This window comes from Nasonia vitripennis (assembly GCF_009193385.2).
Source record: "Nasonia vitripennis strain AsymCx chromosome 1 unlocalized genomic scaffold, Nvit_psr_1.1 chr1_random0002, whole genome shotgun sequence".
NCBI classification, from domain to species: Eukaryota; Metazoa; Arthropoda; class Insecta; order Hymenoptera; family Pteromalidae; genus Nasonia; species Nasonia vitripennis.
The window spans coordinates 2,664,638-2,684,623 of NW_022279588.1; the positions used below are offsets into that span (position 1 = coordinate 2,664,638).

Sequence of the window (19,986 nt, forward strand, 5' to 3'; positions counted from 1 at the left end):
CTTTCAACGGGAAAAGTACCAAAGACTCCGGCTGTTTTTAGGCAGGTTTTTCCACGGAATTTTCCTTTAGTGTAATTCCGGGTTTTCCCTGTCTCACAGGCGTAGGCCTGGGCAAATGCGAAACAGTGGTAGGGACCGAAGGTAAGGCAGGAATCAAGGTAGCCAACCTCATGCATTAGGTAGAAAGCGCCAGCCTTATCGGTGTGGAGCTGATCTAATACGGGACCTTCTCCAGGGGAAGCTACACTGAACGACGGACCCAATGCCCTCTCGGGGGCAGAGAGTGCTGGCTTAACCAGCCATGTGTGTGTCTAAAAATATAGTCCCACCGGAGAAGTCTCTTAGGGTGGAAAAAATATAGGTATGGGATATAGGAAAATATAGGTATGGGACATAGTGAGGTAAAAATAAGAGATAGGATTAGGCACTACTTCCACACAGAGGTAATGGAAGGCCCCCGGCAGCTAGGCCTAAAGGCTGCGCCGGTAATGGAAAAAAAAAGACATACTTTTACACTTAAAATATTTACTTTTAATAAGAATTTTTTAAGTTTATGTACACAAATAAAATATGCAAAAAGTTACACTTACAATAAGACCACTCCATACCAATCATTCGACTCACCCCTTAATTAAACATAATAATTTTTTGTTTTCCGTATTATAAATAAAATAATATGATTGTAAATTTGACTTTTTATAATTGATCTCAGTTATCTTTTAATCTTTAATTTCACTGTGAACAAAATTATTGACATGCATGATGATACGCAAAACATCAAACGCGCCTAACCTGATTTTTACTTTGGTTAAGTTTTTTTTAGAGATTATAATATACACAGATAATAGATCAATAAATAATTGATTTGTTTTTTTATATAGCCCATGCTTAATATTAAACTGTATACTGCGTTAAATATTTATTAACATTTTTGAAAATAAGTTGTATATATTATTGCGATTTTTAGTATTAGATACAATTAGAATTGTACATAATTTTAAATATTTTGATATTTCAACACTAATAAAATGCAAAAAATTATAACACAAATCATACACTGGATCATAATTTCTCAAAGTCAGTGGATGATTAAGCTCATTTTTGTAAAAGATATAATATATTTACGATTTATCGACTTTGGTAGACATATTTGTAACAATAAAATCAAGTTTTATGATTTTTTTGGCGATGATCCAAGTGACGCAATTTATTTCTATAAGCAAACACGTATTTAATTAATTTATCACTAAGCTTTGAATTTTTAGTCAATGATGGACATTAAGGAACAATTTTCTCCTACAGTGACTTTCTTCATTTTGATATTTGCTACCTCTGTGATTTTTTTTATGAATGCTCCAAGCAATTCATAAGCTTTGCCACAGGCTTTAAATGTGAATTTTAATCATTTTAGCACAAATTGATGGATATCTTTATATTTAGCCAAAAATTCTGGGACCCATACAGGAACTTTTGCACTATAAAAAGGTATCTCCATGAATTTTTTGGTGGTCGTAGTTTAACGTATATATATATATATATATATATATATATATATATATGTGTGTGTGTGTATGCGTGTGTGTTAAAAAAAGTATATCCATCTCTATAAGTTGTTTTGAGATTCAGCCCCCCTCAGCGCCTACTCAAAATAACGTTAAAACTTTTCAAGAAACGCGTTATTTTTTACTCATGAAGCCCCCCCTTACCCCCTTGCCACCTCTCACCCCCCCCCCCTCATTGGCCAATCCTCTGTCCCCCCTCAGCGCCCCTCAGTTACTTTATTCAACATTTATTTTTTTTTTCATAAAATATTGTATAGAACGAACAATATAAAACAACAAGATAATATAAATCAAGTTACCTAACTAAATGCCGATACAAATGATTTGAGATTCACTTTAAATTCCGACAATTGCTCAATGACAGTGATACGTTAAGGGAGAGAATTCCAGGCACGCTTTAGTCTGGGTAAGGTCGAATAGAACCCAAAGTTCGAATGCGCCAGATGCTCGTGTATAGGTCTATGGCTACGCAGATTATAGGATAATTGTCTAACTGAGAAAAGGTCGGAAATCGTCGGACAAATCATAAATTTACGCAAAGTTTAAATGTAAGCAGACCATCATGGTACCGATGCACTGACTGTATCGAAGGAATACCCAAATTTATAGTAAAAAATATTATTCATTACGTTAAAAGTTCTATTTTTTCCACGCAACCCATGAGGTAAATAGAAGAGAAGTTTTTTTTCTATGATGACAAAAATCTTAATGTATTAGAATTATAAATTAGTGTAGAATCTCATAGTAATTTCAATGAGCAATGATGTATTTTATTCGTGTATTTTCAATACTTCATCCTGTAATAAGTGGTCGCAAATTCATATTGCGCTCGCTCGTTCAGTCGCGCGATGTTAGCTCCGCATACAAGCGCGGTGTTGCCAAGTCATGCGCGGAGGCGCGCGTGAGACACTGCGCGTAAAGGTTGAATATTTTGGGCCTGCGACCGGTAAACATACGTGCACGGAGATCAAACTAAAGTATCCCGTTAAATGTATCGTGTCGACGAGCATCATACGAGCAATCAACTCTCATGACTAGCACCTCCAATCTCAGCTTGACGTCCAGAAGCAGCTACCTAGAAGCCTTTCAAGGAGTGGAGCAGTAGGAGTGGCTAGGAGGGACGGCTCCTTGACCGGATTCTGTCGTTTGACCTTGGTCACCGGAGATCGTGCTCGACGCGTGCTTTGCATCTCCGTATATCTCACGAATTTCTTTACGCGACTATAAAGACGCCGAAGCCGAGATTCGTGCCACCAAATCCTCGGCACGTCTAATGAACGCCGTCCTCTCGCGCGACTATTGTATCCAATTAAAGTAATCAATATATGCACTATTCTATTTACAAGTTGCGCTTTTTGCTGTTACGAACCCCGTCCTCCCTATCTCCTGTTCGTGGACTTGACAGGGTTGGACTGGGATATAGCCGCGGCATCTTCGTCGCTGTTGGCAGCCGAGCAACTCTGTGCGCGGAGAAAGCGCGGCGAGCTTCACTTGCCAAGGCCACGAGTACGCACTTATCTTCCATGGTTTGTTTACTTGATAGATAAAGTGCGTGCCACTTTGCAAAGCCAACGGCAAAACATACTTGCTTCACTGAAGGAGAGAGTGATTTTGAGATTCTGTGCACCCGAGGTGTTACACTCGGATAATGGTACCGAATTCAAAAACAAGACAATAAAAGAGTACTTGGCAGAGCAATGAATCCACCACTTGTACTTACCGCCATATCACCCGCAGATGAATCTGGTAGAGCGAATAAACCGCACTGTCAAGAAAGAAAATTCAACGTTTACTGAAGATGATCATCGAGTATGGGTCGAATACCTCAACGAGATAGCGTTTTCCCTCAACACCGCAGTGCATCAATCTACTGGGGCTTCACTCGCGATGATAAATTTTGGCAAGCAGCCGAAAATGCCGACATCTTTTAGAGGGAGAGAAGATCAAGAGGCTGCACAGTAGGAGGCTGTGGGAGCGTGGCGAAACCGCCTCGCCAAGCTGCCAGCTCTGCACAAGCGTGCAAAGGCCCTGTCCAGCGAGTCGCAAGATCGCCAGACTGCATTTTTCGATGCCCGCCGACTAGTGCCAACTTTCAACGTTGGCGACGTCGCCAATAGGAGACACTTATTGTTGTATACGGTGGAAGGCATCACGGCAAAATTGGCTTTTCCGTACATAGACCCATATACGATTACGGCCAAAGTCGACTCGAATACATTCGAGCTGATCGATAAAAAGGAAGAGTGTAAAAGCTAGTGTCGGCCAAAAACATGAAGATCTTATATGACAAAGAGGACGAAGGAGGGGACGACGATAAGTCTCGATCACCGGCGGATGCTTGAGATGTTATAACCCACCCGCAGGCTCTCTCTAGCATAAGCCCCTGGATACCCGCAACTTGCCTGACAGCGCTGCATGCGCCGCAACGCGCCCGCCGCACCACTAGTACCGCACGCGGCCGCTAGGCGGCTGCCGTACTCCCCAAAGCGGAGTGGCGCCTCGAAGAGCATATAAGCAGACCGGATTCCAGGCCGAGGCATTTCCCTCCCCGCATCAGACCGCGTCTGAAGTGGCAGCACAGAGCCTAGGCTACTTACACAGTACACTCCAACGCAATAAATCTGATTTTTGTTTTAAAGAAAATACCTCGTGTATTTCTTTACCCCTTTTCCAATCAGCACTTTCCAGAGCTGATTCTATGCATGTCAAAGACGGACCGCCAAGCCCTTCAGGAGCTGCGGGCTGAGTGCGACTTAATGCACTTACTGCTCGCCAGGGCCAACTGAGCGCTCGCTCTAGAGCGACGCCAGCATCGGAAGCCTCCAACCGCCGACGATGCCATTCGGACCGAGCCAGCACCAGAGCGCAAGCACAACAGCGCTCAGACTCACCGCTCTAGCGCCTCAGCAGAGGCTAAACACCCTGGAATCGTCATTCGACTTGCTGAACGTCGAGTGGCCTGAACACCTGCAGCTGGTAGATATACCAGCACAGCCCACGACCGATCTGGACCTCCGGGACATCCTCCTGCATATCCGGGCAGCCGAAGCTCCAGCAGCTGTAGCTCCGCCAACGAAGCCGCAGATCATCAGTCGGAGGATAGCGGCTAAGCAGGCTGCGCAACCAGCGCCACGCAAAACTGCCTGCATCTCTCCGCGGAAGAGGACGCCGCCAGCAGGGAAGTCGTCCCCGACGAAGCGGAGGCCGACCGCTCCCAGACCTCCAGGACAGTGCCGGAAGCCGAGGATTATCTCTAATGAGCTCCTCAAGGCCCCGCTGCCGCTCTCACTAGGGAAGGCGCCCTTGGTAGAGGAGAAGACTTGACCGGAATCCATGGTTACAACGGCGGTCGATCTTACGACCTCCGACTAAAGCGCTCCGCGCCTCTTAGTCATTTTTGAGTGGACTGATCCCTATTTGGGATTGGCCCCGTAATAACTCAAAAACAAAAGACTCCTTGGAGTCTACCCCCCCCCCCTCCTCACCCCTCTAACAAACTGGGTGGTGTAGCCTACACCGGGTTTGGCGGCCCTCCCTCGTTCAGACTCGATCCAAGAGTCGACTTAGAGAGGTCTGAGCAGTGTCCGCTCTCTAGGCAACGAAGAAGCCAAGGATAAGGAACCTCAGCAAGCCTCTTCGCCTGCCTGCCTGCTGTCTCGCCGCCTGCTCTTCTTGCCTGCGATCAGGCCCTTCTCCACTCCTTTCTCCAGAGAGCGAGCTCTGCAGACACCAGCGGCTGCGCAGTACAACAAGCCAATGCCCGCGCCTCCCTCCGCCCAGCCTTTTCAAGCCACCCCAACAAGCCTGCTTAAATCAGAGAGATAAAGGCGATGAGCGACCCATCAGGAGCGTGCGAACTCAAGTCTGAGCTCAAGCCGACGGACGTAGTGGCGGGAAGAAGCGCGAGCGCGAGCAACGGCCCAGTAAATAGAGTACGACATCCGCGGTGGTAGAGAGAAGTGGGGGACCCGTAAACGGAGTTACCCCGAAAAATTGTAACAGCAAGCGCGCCGACGGCGAATTAGTTCCGGCAGAAGAGGGAGGAAGAGCCAAGATGCTACATTTGTGGCCACCCGGGCGTGAAGCGGTCGCATCAATGCTCGGAGCGAGCCGCACGCAAGAAGATCTTGGCAGAGATCCTACGGAACCGCAAGAAGAACTAGGGGAAAGAAGAAGATGTAGAAGAAATGATCGCTAAAGGGAATAATGAGTACCTCGTTTCTTTTATATCCTGTGTGTTCTTAATTGACTACCTGATATCCCAATTCACTGCATTCAAGCATCTCATTCTTTCGCATGACCGCGTGACGGCGCACAGTGTACCAAAATCGACTTTTTATTGCCAGAATTCACTCGACAAGCCAAATCGCAATCATTCTTAATGAAAAGAAGTGCAAAATACTTCTACGATAATTTCCGTTCATGTAGAAATGCTTATATTTGATAACGCGTTACATACCCTATACGAGAAATAGAAAAAGTTACAGCATTGGTTTGATAATCTATAAAGTGTTTAAAACCCCTTCAAGTTTCTAAAATGCCGATTAAGTGTTGGTGGTATATAAAATAAGGATCTAAAATTTATATTTCATCAGTTTAGAGTTCAGAGATCCAAAATCAGCAAGTATAGATTCTTTTTTTTTCTTACAGTTTTAGAGATTTTAGTAGATTTCGATTATAGAACATTTTGATTATTACATTATTCACTCTCATGTGTTTTCTTATTTTTCTTTTAGGTTATGTACTCTTTCATTAAATATAAGCAGTTGTACACAAACGTAAATCATCGTACAAGTATTTTGCAATTTTTTTCATTTTATATATATATATATATATATATATATATATATATATATATATATATATATATTAAAGTCTTCAACATTATTTACAGTTTGTGAATAATACTTTTCAAAATTTTTATTAATTTATTGATTAATTTCCGATTCACCCCTTTGAAGTACTTCAGCAAATATACATCATTCTGGTCACTTCCTGTTCATTTTTGGTATATTTTTGGTTCATTGCTGGTTATTTTTGGTCACTTCCATGACATTTTGTATTTCTTCCGATTTTTCCGATTGACTTTCGGTTTACTTCCGATCTACTTCCGGTCTACTTCTAGTCAACATCCTGTTTACCCCTTAGAGGTGTAGTTTTGGGGATGAAGTGAACTTATAGACGGAGACAATCAGACACATTTTAATATAATAGAGGATGGTTTCATAAGATGCAAAAAAAAAATCTAGCCGAGGTGGTCAAAAGATATTTTTTCAAAATTTTAACTTAAATAAAGCCTTTTTACTCTTGTAATCGTACGACATAGAAAATCTATATTTTTTAGTTTTCGATTTTTAGCTTGAAAACTAGTCATCAAAAAAGTTTAAAATTTTAACAGCAAATAGATATTATCGTTTTTAGTTGTCATAAATTTTTTAAATTTAATTTTGGAGATGTTATTACGATCATGCCCTTGGTTTCTACACACACACGGACATTTTCTAAAACGCATGATTTGAACGCTTAAAACCTTCAAATCTGTTTCTACGAAGTTTGAGCGAAACTGAAAATTTTACTATTATGAAGCTTCCTCTAGGAGAAAGCAATGAAATAAATTTTGAACGCGATTTTTCTAGTAACTTTTTTTTTACTTCAAAAAAAATTCCTTACGTAAAAGATTTTTATCAATCATTTAAAAAAATTTGACATGTATTCTTATTCTTTGGAACATTTCGAGAAGAAGTTAGAATTTTTTGGTTGAGGTATTTGTTCTAGAACAAATTGTTTGATTATGAATATTATTAAATTACAGAGTATTTTAAAGATTTTTATTGTTTAATGAATTCTTGATTTATTACGGATGAATTGTAATAAAAAACACTAACTTTTGTTTAACACGGGTCAAGATGTATGTCCAAATTATTTTGGATTAGTTCAGTCTTAACACTTTGCGCATAAAACTTTTGCAAAATCCTGAGTTTCCACCATAATTATTGGTTTATATGCAATAAATTGAGTATTAATGTATAAAAAAGACTCAAAATTGGTATGAAACGTTCTTCTATCACTTTGGTCTCTAAAATATAAAATAGTTTATTATTATTAAGGGCTCAAATATACAGGTAGTCTATATTAAGAGTTGGACTATAGCCTCATACGTTTGAAAGAAAATATATTAATATTTAAGTAAAGTTATTGAAAAATGGGGCAGCATGGAATTGACGCGAAACCAAGCAAGAGGGGGCGTATGCGCACCGCGCGGTGCACCAGCGCAGCTGGAACAATATAAAAGATTCGTGGTATCTCGGAAACTAATGATCCAACCATAGTGATTATGTTCTTTTCTTTTTCATGGAAAAATGAAAACTATCGGACTAAATTTTCAAATTTAAAATTATTGCAGCAGAAAATTTAACATAATGCATTGCTTTGATATTTACAACACTAAAAATAATATTTATATAGCCATAAAACATTTTTTTATTTAAATACTTATATATACATACACATATACATATGTGTGTATGTGCACACATGTGTGCTCAAATTATTGCGCAAAAAATCTAGACATTTAAAAAAACAAATGATTTCATTTTGTGTGCTTTTTATAATCCAGCTCAACTTTATTCTAACTCTACTTATGTCACTATCATATTGTTTTAAATAACGTTTAGACACATCAATTAGGTTGATACACTTTTCCTGGAGAAAAATTCTTTACTGCTTCTATTTCTTTGCTGAAAAAAAAAAAAATTACTTGAAATAGATTTAAATTTATTGTGAAATAGGTTATCAGATAAAATCATAAATTTTCAAAATGTAACGGACCAGTTCAAATCTTTTATTTAGAACGGCTTCAAAGCTCGTTTAGGGGCTGACTCGATTAATGGCGTGAATCAAGGGCACTTAAAGTAAAATAAATTGCGCCTTGGAACATCACGCATCGAATCCTTTCTTTATGAAGAATTATAAGCTGTAATAACTTTTTTGTAACACAACCACGATTTACGCGTTTTTCTGCCCTATTTAGCGGGACTAAAGTAACTTTTTTCAGACCGGCGCACAGTGGGAGAAAATGGACAAGATTCGAGTCACGCGTCATTTTTAATCGTAGAGCCATGATTTTTTTTTAAACTCTTTAAAAAAGCATCAAGTTTAAGCTACAGGTGCGGAAATTATTGTATCACCTTCCCCTAAACCCATGCGACTCCCAGAAGCAACCCCTACCAAACCACAAGCAGGCTAACTAGCCTAACCCTGGGAACAGCGAGTTAAATCGCTTAATTTTTTCTTAAAATAATAAAGCCACACACCATAAGCCAGCTAACCACCTAACCACTCACCCCCTACCCCTATAAACCACCCCTACCAAACCACAAGCAGTCTAACTCATCTATCCTAGGGAACAGCGAGTTAAATCGCTTTATTTTTTCTCAAAATAATTAAGCCACACACCAGAAGCCAACTAATCACCTAAATACCTACCCCTAACCAGCTTAACCCCTAGAAACCACCCCTACCAAACCACAAGCAATAAAACATGGTTTAAAAAAAAATCTTTATTCATGTCAATTTTTCACATTGAAATCATTTAAGATTTAATGTTTAGAGCGAAGAAATCGTGTCCTCGAGACTTAAACTTCAGTGTCACAGTTTAAATTTTGAAAGAAAAATTTTTACTTGCGAATGATAGACTTTAGAAAAAAATTTACTGAAGAAAAAGTTCTTAGATTAAATAAAAAAATACGTTGAAAGTCTATCAGAATTTTTTGAAGATTTCTCGAATTTATTATATTATAGTATAATTTAATATAATTAAATCTATTGATCATACGAGTGTTTGATGGTTAAATGTTTATTTTTGAATCTATTAGATTGTAGTATAATAAATACAAATATTGATCATAGGATTTTTTGATGGCTAAATGTTTACTTTTTGAATTTATTAGACTATAGTATAATACATACAAAAATCTGTTTCAACGCAGATGACTAATAGCAGTTCATTCACCAATTACAGCTAACAAATAATGTGACTAATTTACTTGTAATAATGTCTTGAATTACGTGGTTATACGATTCTGCGTGTTTCCGGTCTGGCCTGTGGAGTGGGTTTTTATTATTTTTAGAAAAAATTAATCGATTTAACTCGCTGTTCCCAGGGTTAGGCTAGTTAGCCTGCTTGTGATTTGGTAGGGGTGGTTTCTAGGGGTTAAGCGGGTTAGGGGTAGGTATTTAGGTTATTAGCTGGCTTATGGTGTGTGGCTTAATTATTTTATGAAAAAATAAAGCGATTTAACTCGCTGTTCCCTGGGATAGATGAGTTAGACTGCTTGTGGTTTGGTAGGAGTGGCTTCTAGGGGTCGCATGGGTTTAGGGGAAGGTGATACAATAATTTCCGCACCTGTAGCTTAAACTTGATGCTTTTTTAAAGAGTTTAAAAAAAAATCATGGCTCTACGATTAAAAATGACGCGTGGCTCGAATTTTGTCCATTTTCTCCCACTGTGCGGCGGACAAAAAAAAATTTTAGCGACCAAAAAATATTGAAAAGCGCCCGCTTCTCTAAGTAGCGGGACTTTTTAATTTTTTTTGCCCGCAAATGGCAGATTTTTTTCGAATAATATTGATAAATATTTATAGAAATTTATAAATATTATAAATATTATATATATGGGTGGTTCTCTGTGAAATCGAAGATGAAAATTTTAATTTTTGCCCAAAGTGTTTATATATGTTTTATATTTTGTACCTGACTCCCAAAAAAAATTTCAGCGCGATTCCTTCATTTGGCTTCGGGTTCTAGCTGGTCAAAGTTGAGGTTTCAAGCAATTTTTGCATTTTTTGCCTATTTTCAATGATTTGTAGCTCATAAGGGATGCAATTTTTAACTAAAACTACCTAAATACTTTTTTTTGTGAAATTTTCTGAATTTTTCAATAAAAATACTTTTAAAGCCCTATATATATATATATATATATATATATATATATATATATATATATATATATATATGTTAAAGCTACCTTATATGCATTTTAAACCTTAAAATATAAAAATCTGAATGTCTGATCTGGACTCCGACAACCTCAATACAGTAAAAAGATACCTTTTTATAGTAAAAAAGTAGCTGTAAGTTTCAGAATGGGCCTGACCTTTTACTAGAAGTTATGTAGAAAACAAACGCGATAAAATGGCTAATAAGTGGTTTTACATGCAAATTTGACACTTATAACCTAGTAAATTTCATGTTTACCGATGCAAACACATGTTGGTACCAAATAAGGTAGCCTTAACATATATATATAAGGCTTCAAAAAACATTTAGAAAATTTCACAAAAAAAAGTATTAGGTAGTTTTAGTTAAAAATTGCATCCCTTATGAGCTACAAATCATTGAAAATAGGCAAAAAATGCAAAAATTTCTTAAAACCTCAACTTTGACAAGCTAGAACTCGAAGCCAAATGAGGGAATCGCGCTGAAAATTTTTTTGAAATTCAGGTACAACATATATAACATATACAGTTTAGGCAAAAATTAAAATTTTTCTATCTTCGAGTTCACAGAGAAAGAACCACCCATATATATATATATATATATATATATATATATATATGGGTGGTTCTATATATATATATATATATATATATATATAGAACCACCCATATATATATATATATATATATATATAGAACGGGGTTCGCTTTCGGGGGAAAACTCGGTGATATTCAACTGGATCAAAATTTCTCGGTGCGATGAAGAACTCTTTCAACGTCCGTGATTTACCCGCGTTGCAACGCAGCTCGCTGCTAGAGCTGCTTCGCGAAAGTCGTGTTCGCACGTGTGCTACCTCTCCGCACTCTCCTGTGCGGAGCCGGCTTCTCCGTTTTGCGTAGCAACCGCTAGTTGCAACGCCCGCGGAGGCGGCGGTATTCGCGATGAGGACGTACGGAACGGGAGAGAACAAGCCGGGAAAATAAATCTAATTCCGATTAAAATCAAATAAAATAATCATATATTGTGCGGCCAATATTTTCTCTATCCAAACGTGCGCCGAGTTACCTCAATGTCGACTCGACTTGGAGAGTATCTCGCGAAGCTTACGCGCGCGAACAAGAAGGCCGTTACTCGGTGTCGCTGCACCAAGTCGCAAAACTGTAGCCGCTGCTACCGCTGATGTGATACAGAAAAAAGGCTCAGCCCTACTTACTCGCAGTCGCCGTTCTCGGTAAGGGCACACCACACACTCACACACACTCTGCGCCGGTGGTGTTGCTGGCTCACTCGCTGGAGCCGACGTCCTCTCGTTTGGCCGCTGATCGATAGGCCGGGTCGTCCTTGCTTCTCGTAGCTGGAGTTGACTTGGACGTCTTCTTCTCGCGATCTCACACACACTCTCACTCTCTCGCACGCTATTGGTCGACGCTCGATGTAGCCAGTCTCACACACAAGAGCTGACGCGTTCGCACCTATGGCCGGAAGCTATCTCCCTGTCCGACTTATACGCGAGGCCCCGAATCTACCCGATTTCGTACCTCGTTACAATATATATATATATATATATATATATATATATATATATATATATATATATATAATTTATTCCAATAAGCAAACATGTATTTGAATAATTTATCACTAAGCTTTGAATTTTTAGTCAAGGATGGACATTAAGGAACAATTCTTTCTGCAGTGACGTTATTTATTTTGATTTTTGCAACCTCTGTAATTTTTTTTAAATGCTCCAAGCAATTCATAAGCTTTGCCACAGGCTTTAAATATGAATTTTAATCATTTTAGCACAAATTTATGGATATCTTTATTTCTAGCCGAACATACAGGGTCTCTGCCATTCTGGTACCCATACAGGAACTTCTGCACTATAAAACGGTATCTCCGTAAAGTATCTTAATGAATTCTTTGGTGGTCGTAATCCGGATCGGACTCTTGCTTTCACCAATATTAAGGTTTATATATATACATATATATATATATATATATATATATATATATATATATATATATATATATATTGCAACGGCAGAAAATTCTCTAATTTTCATTTTGCGGGCTCCGCCTCGAACAGATACGTCAGTGACGTAGGCTCGCAGAGTGTGTTTCGAATTATACGCAGCTAAAGATGACGCGACTTACTTAAATTTTACATGGAAGCGGCGCTTTTCAATCATTGTTTGAAATTTTGCACGAAAAAGATATGAGAGGCTTCACGGCACAAGGGTACGTTAAACTCTTTGATATAATAGAGGATATCAAGTATTTGGAAAACAATATGAGAGACTTCACGGCACACGGGTAGTTTAAACCCTTTAATATAATCAAATATATAGAGTAAGAGGATGTTAATTGAGAAAAGATATGAGATGCTTTATGGCACAAGGGTACGTAAAGCTCTTTAATATAATAGAGGAGGATTATTATAATTAATTGTGCAGTTGCGCTCCCGTATAATATTGAAATTATTATTGATAACATGGTTATCCTGTAAGTATTGTATCAATTAGATAAATCATTTGAATTTTCGCTTTTGGAATCGCTTTTTACACTTTTTAGTTCGTTTATATGTTTTCTTACCCGTTTTCCGTTAGGGTATTCTAAGATCACGTTCTTCCTACCTACGAATTTGACTATTTTTAGCGGTTTATTCCTATATGTTCTCGCATATACGAGTTATAAGTTCGTAATTTCTCGTCTGACGGTGTTTTTAAAAGAAAACAAACTATTTACCTGTAAACCAATTCGAAAGGGGCAAAGTCAGTGGCCGAATATTCACTGGTGTTATAGGTGAATGTCACGAATAGTGCTAAGTGGTTCCAATCATATACATATCTTGCTTTCTGTGGTCTGTATCCTGACGTCGTTAGGTGGTTTGTTTAAACAATTTTAAGAGTTTTGGGTGCTCCGTATTTGCAGAATAGATATTTGGCCAAACGCATCTGCTATCGTTGTGGTATGCAGATTTTTTATCAGCATTGCAATCAAATACTTTGTTAGGTTGCATTACATTGTCAACAAGTGGCAGTTTCCTTTGAGTTCTCAATTGTCCTACAGTGTCGATGGAGACTTTGTTAAACACCTCTATGGTGGTGTCGGTAATTAGCATGGGTTCTCATGTTTTAAATTGTTTTATTTTTTGCTTTTGGCACTTCTTTTCATGTCACATCTTTTCATGTAGTTTTGGCTATCATTTCTTATTTCTGGCCAGTAATACCTCTCCCTGATTTTCTGATAGGTTTGATTTATTCCGTTGTGTCGTGCTAGACTGTCATAGAGGTGGGCAATTGCATAATTATCTCTTGCATCCTGTATCTTTTAGCTGGTAATTTGACTTTTCCATAACACATAGTTACTCTAATATAGCTCACGTGAAAATATTCATGTATCAGTTCTATGATGTGTCCTTATATTAATTCATCTCTTATATACCTATTTGGTGTCACTTGGGAACTTTTGATTCCCTTGTCTTTCACTGCTTTCTATAGGTTTATGAATCCTTCACGTAGATTTACTATTTTTATCTTATAATGTCAACCAGTACATCATCGTCATCCGAAAAGTGGAAAGTAACATCATATGTATCCCTATCTCTGTGCCTGATTCAGTAGTGGTCCTAATTGTTTTATATCTTCTTAGGCTTTCTTCAAATTTCTTGCTGATTTCTTTGTTTCTCGTTTCCTTAAATTTGTTTTGATTGATGTGTTCTCGATTGACTCTTTATCTCTTTTCTGTCTGAGATATGGCGCTCATGTCTATCGCAATGGTACTTATGGTCATGTATTCGTTGTCGGTTAAAGAGAATGAGTCTCGCTAGGAAAATTAGTAAGCGTGGTTGATTCTTCTTCTGTTTTCTTTGTTTTTTTCTGCTTTCTAGTTGCTGTCCCGGCAATTTATGCTTTAAAGCTGGGTGCTGGTAATTTTGATTAGCGCTTGTGTTCTCTAAGCTACGGCGCGGTGGTCTAATTTTGGTGCTATTTTATTTGTTTTTAAGCCTACCCCTTCCTCTATGTTTAATTTCTGCTTCCATCACTAAGTATACTCTGGTACGTGGCTTGACAATGGTTCTATTATTAATGAACTGATACTAAACTGATAAAAAGCGCATATAAATGCTAGGCATTCTTTCTCAGTGGTTGAGTAGTTTCTTTCGACTTTATTAAGTGCTCTAGAAAGCTATTGTATTGGATGATCAAACCCGTCCCTCTTTTGGCTTATAACTGCTTCTATTGCGTAATCTGAAACGTCGGTAGTCAATGTAAATTTTTTGTCGACATATGGAAATTGCAGTATGGGTTCTCTCATAGGCATTCTCTCAGTTGTCAGTAACTTCTTTTACATTCCTCTGTCTATTTAAATTTTACATTCTTCTCTAACAAGTCATGCAGTGTTTGGGCTATTCTTGCAAAATTTCTGATATATTTTCTGTAGTATCTAAACATTGCTAGTACCTGCCTTATATTTTTGGCATTTTTGGGAGTGGGCATTGTTGCTATTGCTTTAACCTTCTTACTGGTTCAATGCCTCTTTCATTTATGATGTGTCTGAAGAATACTATTTCTCGTCTGAAAAATTCTATTTTGTCTCGTTGCAACACGAGTTTTGCTTGTCTGTGTCTTTCCATGAGATTTCTGATTCTTCGTTCGTGTTCTTGCAGGTCCTTGCGGTATACTATTATGTCGTCTAAATAAACTAACATCTCTATGTTTTGTGTAATCCTCTCAGTATCTTAACTTTTCATTAACCACTAAAAAGTTGCAGTTGCGTTTTTTAAACCTTCTGGTAGGTGGGTGAATTTATAATGTTCGTTTAAGGTTGTGAATGCTGATTTATAACAATGCTTTGGTGCCATCAGTATCTGTTGGAAACCGCTTGCGAGCTCAAAAATTAAAAAATCCGTTGATCCATAATATTGACAATATTTAGTAAAGGGAACGCGTGCCTTATTGTGTTCTTGTTAAGTTCTCTACAGTCTATTACCTTTCGCCATATTCCGTTCCCATGACTGTCTGGTTTCTTGGTACTCCATATTAGTAAGTTGCATGGTGAGTTCGATTCTCGAATTATTTTATCTGTTAGCTTTCTTTCTACACTTTCTCTTGCCACTTGTCTGTGTTTGGGTAAATGTCTGTATTGTTTTATGTTTACAGGTATTATCTGTATGTGGTGCTGTATCATGTCGGTGCAAGACAAATTGTTTCCAGGCAGTAAAAAGAGGTCTAGATAATCTTCGATGATCCGATCGACCATTTTTAATTCTTTTTTATTGAAATGCCTTCTTCTAATTGATTCTTTTACCATTTTTGGTCTTTTGATTCTTTTTAGTACTACTTCATCATTTGGGTTCAGTCTCAAATGGTATTAATTCTTTTGGGCCGAATTCTATGGTAATGTCTCCTTTGCTTGTATTAATTGCCATCATTTTACACGTCTTGTTGTAATTGGTCACTATTCCTTATTCCAGCAATATGTGTTCATTTCCCACTTTAATCTTGGGTATGTATCCTTCTTTCAATGTACTTTGAATTAAATTGATTTGTATCACTTGCCTAGTCCTGGCTTTTATTGTATGCTTAGTCTTAGGAGAAGTATACCCATCATCAGGTGTTGTTATTGTGGATTCTGCTTTATCATCCATGCTGTCTACTTGTAACACATTTCTCGTTTAAGACTGAATAATGTAATAATCAAAATGTTTACTAAAATCTCTAAAACTGCAAGAAAAAAAAGAAAGAAGAAAAAAAAGAATATATACTTGCTGATTTTGGATCTCTGAACTCTAAACTGATAAAATATAAATTTTAGATCCTTATTTTATAAATCATCAACACTTAATCGGCATTTTAGAAACTTGAAGGAGTCCTAAGCATCTTATAGATTATCAAACTAATGCTGTAACTTTTTCTATTTTTCTTATAGGGTATGTAACGCGTTATCAAATAAGCAATTCTACAGGAACGGAAATTATCGTAGAAGTATTTTGCGATTTTTTTCATTAAGAACAATTGCGATTTGGCTTGTTAGATGGGCCGGGATTACGCCTTCTATCCTGCTAATTCGCCGTCGGCACGCTAGCCATTACTATTTCGAGGTCGCCCGCGCGGGCAGTGAGAGGGTTTCGGGGTAGCTCCGATTAGGGGCCCCCCACTTCTCTCCGCCACCGCAAATGTCGACCCATATTTACCGGGCCGTTGCTCGCTTTTCTCTCCCGCCACTACGTCTGTCGGCTTGAGCTCAGACTCGGATTCGCACGCTTCTGGGAGGTCGCTCATTGCCTACACCTCTTAAGCATCCCCCTGTGATCGAGACTCATCGTCATCCCCCTCTTCGTCGTCTTTGTCATAAAAGATCTTCATTTCTTTGGCCGACACTAGCTTTTCCACTCTTTTATTTTTATCGGTCAGCTCGTATGTATTCGAGTCGACTTGGGCCGTTATCGTATATGGGTCTATGTACGGAAAAGCCAATTTTGCCGTGATGCCTTCCGCCGTATACAACAATACGTGTCTCCTATTAGCGACGTCGCCAACTTTGAAAGTTGGCGCTAGTCGGCGGGCATCGAAAAATGCTGCCTGGCGATCCTGCGACTTGCCGGACAGGGCCTTTGCACGCTCGTGCAGAGCTGTCAGCTTGGCAAGGCGGTTTCGCTACGCTTCCACAACCTCCTACTGTGCAGCCTCTTGATCTTCTTTCCCTCTAAAAGATGCCGATATTTTCGGCTGCCTGCCGAAATTCATCATTGCGGGCCCCCGTAGATTCATGCACTGCGATGTTGAGGGAGAACGCTATCTCGTTGAAATATTCGTTTCATGCTTGATGATTATCTTCAGTAAACGTGGAAATTTATTTCTTGACAGTGCGGTTTATTCGCTCCACTGGATTCACCTGCGGGTGATATAGCGGCGAGTATGAGTGGTAAATTCCTTGATCTGCCAAGAACTCGTTTATTTTCTTGTTTTTGAATTTGGTACCATTATCCGAGTGAAACACTTTGGGTCCACCGAATATTAAAATCACTCTCTCCTCGAGTGCGGAAAGTATTGCTTTGCAAAGTGGCACGCACTTTATCCATCAAGTAAACAAACCATGGAAGATAAGTGCGTACTCGTAGCCTTTAGCAGACTTCGGCACGGGGCCCATGATATCTCCGGCTACCCATTTCCAAGGCCTTTGCACCACACATTTTTCCATGAAACTTGGTGGCGCGCGCTGTTCTACTCAGCTTAGCTGACAGATCAGTTAAGGCTTTAAATTTATAACCTTCGATGTACTGGTGAAACTTGCGTATGACGAATAGCATGGCCAAGCATTCTCTTTCGCTGACCGTGTAATTCCTCTCTGCTAGCGAATTCAAGTACTCAATCCGTCTATGCACTGCGTCAACACAACGCTGTATCACTTGCATCGGTTTGTATGACAAACTGCTGATCGAAGCACGGTCAGTGCAGTACTGGAGCCAAGGCGATAAGAGCTTTTATCAAACGAACGGCTGATCTTTCTTTGTCAGCCGAGTCAAAGGCTCATTTAACGTTGCGTAATTTTCCGGTAATAGTCTATACCACTTTGCAGCTGCGGCGCAAGGCTGTTTGCGTTTCGTCGGTGAGACGTACGCAAGCGATGCTTGTAGAGTTTGCTCCAGTGGTGGTGGCACGCGATACTCTTGCCCGCTCGCCAGTACAGTTTTGGCTTCCTTGGAAATTGTCCCAGTCGTGGCAGTTCATATAAGGGGTCAACTTTTGCAGTTCTGTCATTAGATTTTTATGTAAGATGTCTAGTTGTTTTTTCAGGCTTGGTTGTGGCCTTATTTCTTTTATCATGCCTCCCAGACATGTCACAAAATTGCGCACGGGCCCGTGCGCGCCTTGGTATCGTCTCTCTGCGTCCGTTGTTGGAATCGCCTGTTCGTGCCGTACCAACTTGTCGCCGCCGTATAGAACTCTTCTTAGCTTTGCTACTTATCTTTATTGTTCTCGCTTTATTCTGCGGCTATGTTTGTAAATATGAATAGCAGAGCCACCATCATCTCTGCTTCGGTCATTTGCGCTACGGTTAAATTTCGTTTTTTTCACGAGACGAGCTAATTCTTCCTTCTCGCTACACGAATTTATTCGAATTTATTTTAACGCCCACCTACTCCGACGCTCTTGCTCGTTACCTGCAACGTTGAGGCGCCAGTTTGTAACGGGGCAACTGGCCTTGTACACGGCGGCCACGAAGATGCCGCAGAGTCACCAAGCAGTTTCTCTATTTGTTGAGATGCTCCGCCACGGCTATCCCTCGATGATGCTGGAGTCGCCTACGGACGTGAGTTGTCGGTGCAATGACGACTCCGTGCAATGCAGTCAAGTCACTCGCGTATACAAAATGCATGGCAAGTGAAGCTCGCCGCGCTTTCTCCGCGTACAGAGTTGCTCGGCTACCAACGGCGACGACGATGCCGCGGTTATATCCCAATCTAACCTTGTCGAGTCCGCGAACAGGAGATAGGAAGGACGGGGTTCGTAACAGCAAAAAGCGCAACTTGTGAATAGAATAATTGCATATATTGATCACTTTAATTGGTTACAATAGTCGCGCGAGAGGACGATGTTCAGTAGACGAGCCAAGGATTCGGTGGCACAAATCTCGGCTTCCGCGTCTTAATGGTCGCGTGAAGAAATTCGTGAGATATACGGAGATGCGAAGCACGCGTCAAGCACGATCTCTGGTGACTAAGGTCAAACAACAGAATCCGGTCGAGGAGGCGTCCCTCCTAGCCACTCCTGCTGCTCCGCTTCTCGAAAGGCTCCTGGATAGCTGCTTCTGGACGTCAAGCTGAGATCGAAGGTGCCAGCCATGGGAGTTGATTGCTCGGATGTTGGATTTCGACACGATACGTTTACCGAGAAACTTTAGTTTGGTCTCCGCGCACGTGTGTTTACTGGTCGCAAGTCCGAAATAGTCTACTTTTACGCGCAGTGTCTCATGAATTCGCGACTGCTTGTTACAGAATCAAGTATTGAAAATACACGAATAATAGTATACTGTGTACCAAGGGCGTAAAGTGGGCTTTTTTAGGCCGAGTGCTGCAAAATCCACCGCAGACGAGTACTAAAAAATCCACGAGGCCAAAAAGCCCACTTAGCCCTTGGCGCACACCATATTTTATGTAACGCGCGGACGTATTTTCGCGTTTTTTCGTAAGTGTTAAGAGGGACTGATGTGACTATTTTTTGACACGGCAACCGTGCTCTTGCCGTGTTCAAACATTATATAAAATAAATAAATAATACAAATTTATCAAAATCAACTTTTTTTTAAATTACAAAAAAAAAATTGTGGGCAATAAAGGCCATTATTGCCCGCTGTTTGAATATGCGGGCAATAAACGTTTTTATTGCCCGCTAAAATAACTTTTTTGCCCGCCGGTCAA

The 19,986-nt window shown here is 39.6% G+C and overlaps 1 protein-coding gene across 1 annotated transcript in view; it reads right to left on the minus strand.

Moving 5' to 3' along the window:
* Window positions 1-8,155: 8,155 nt before the first annotated feature.
* The window catches only part of Ndufa7 (NADH dehydrogenase (ubiquinone) 1 alpha subcomplex, 7, 14.5kDa), a 72,697-nt gene continuing 60,866 nt past the window's right edge, over window positions 8,156-19,986 (minus strand). The window contains 1 exon segment of the mRNA NM_001172327.1: window positions 8,156-8,299. Within this exon segment, the coding sequence (NP_001165798.1) occupies window positions 8,242-8,299 (58 nt within the window). The 3' untranslated portion in view covers window positions 8,156-8,241.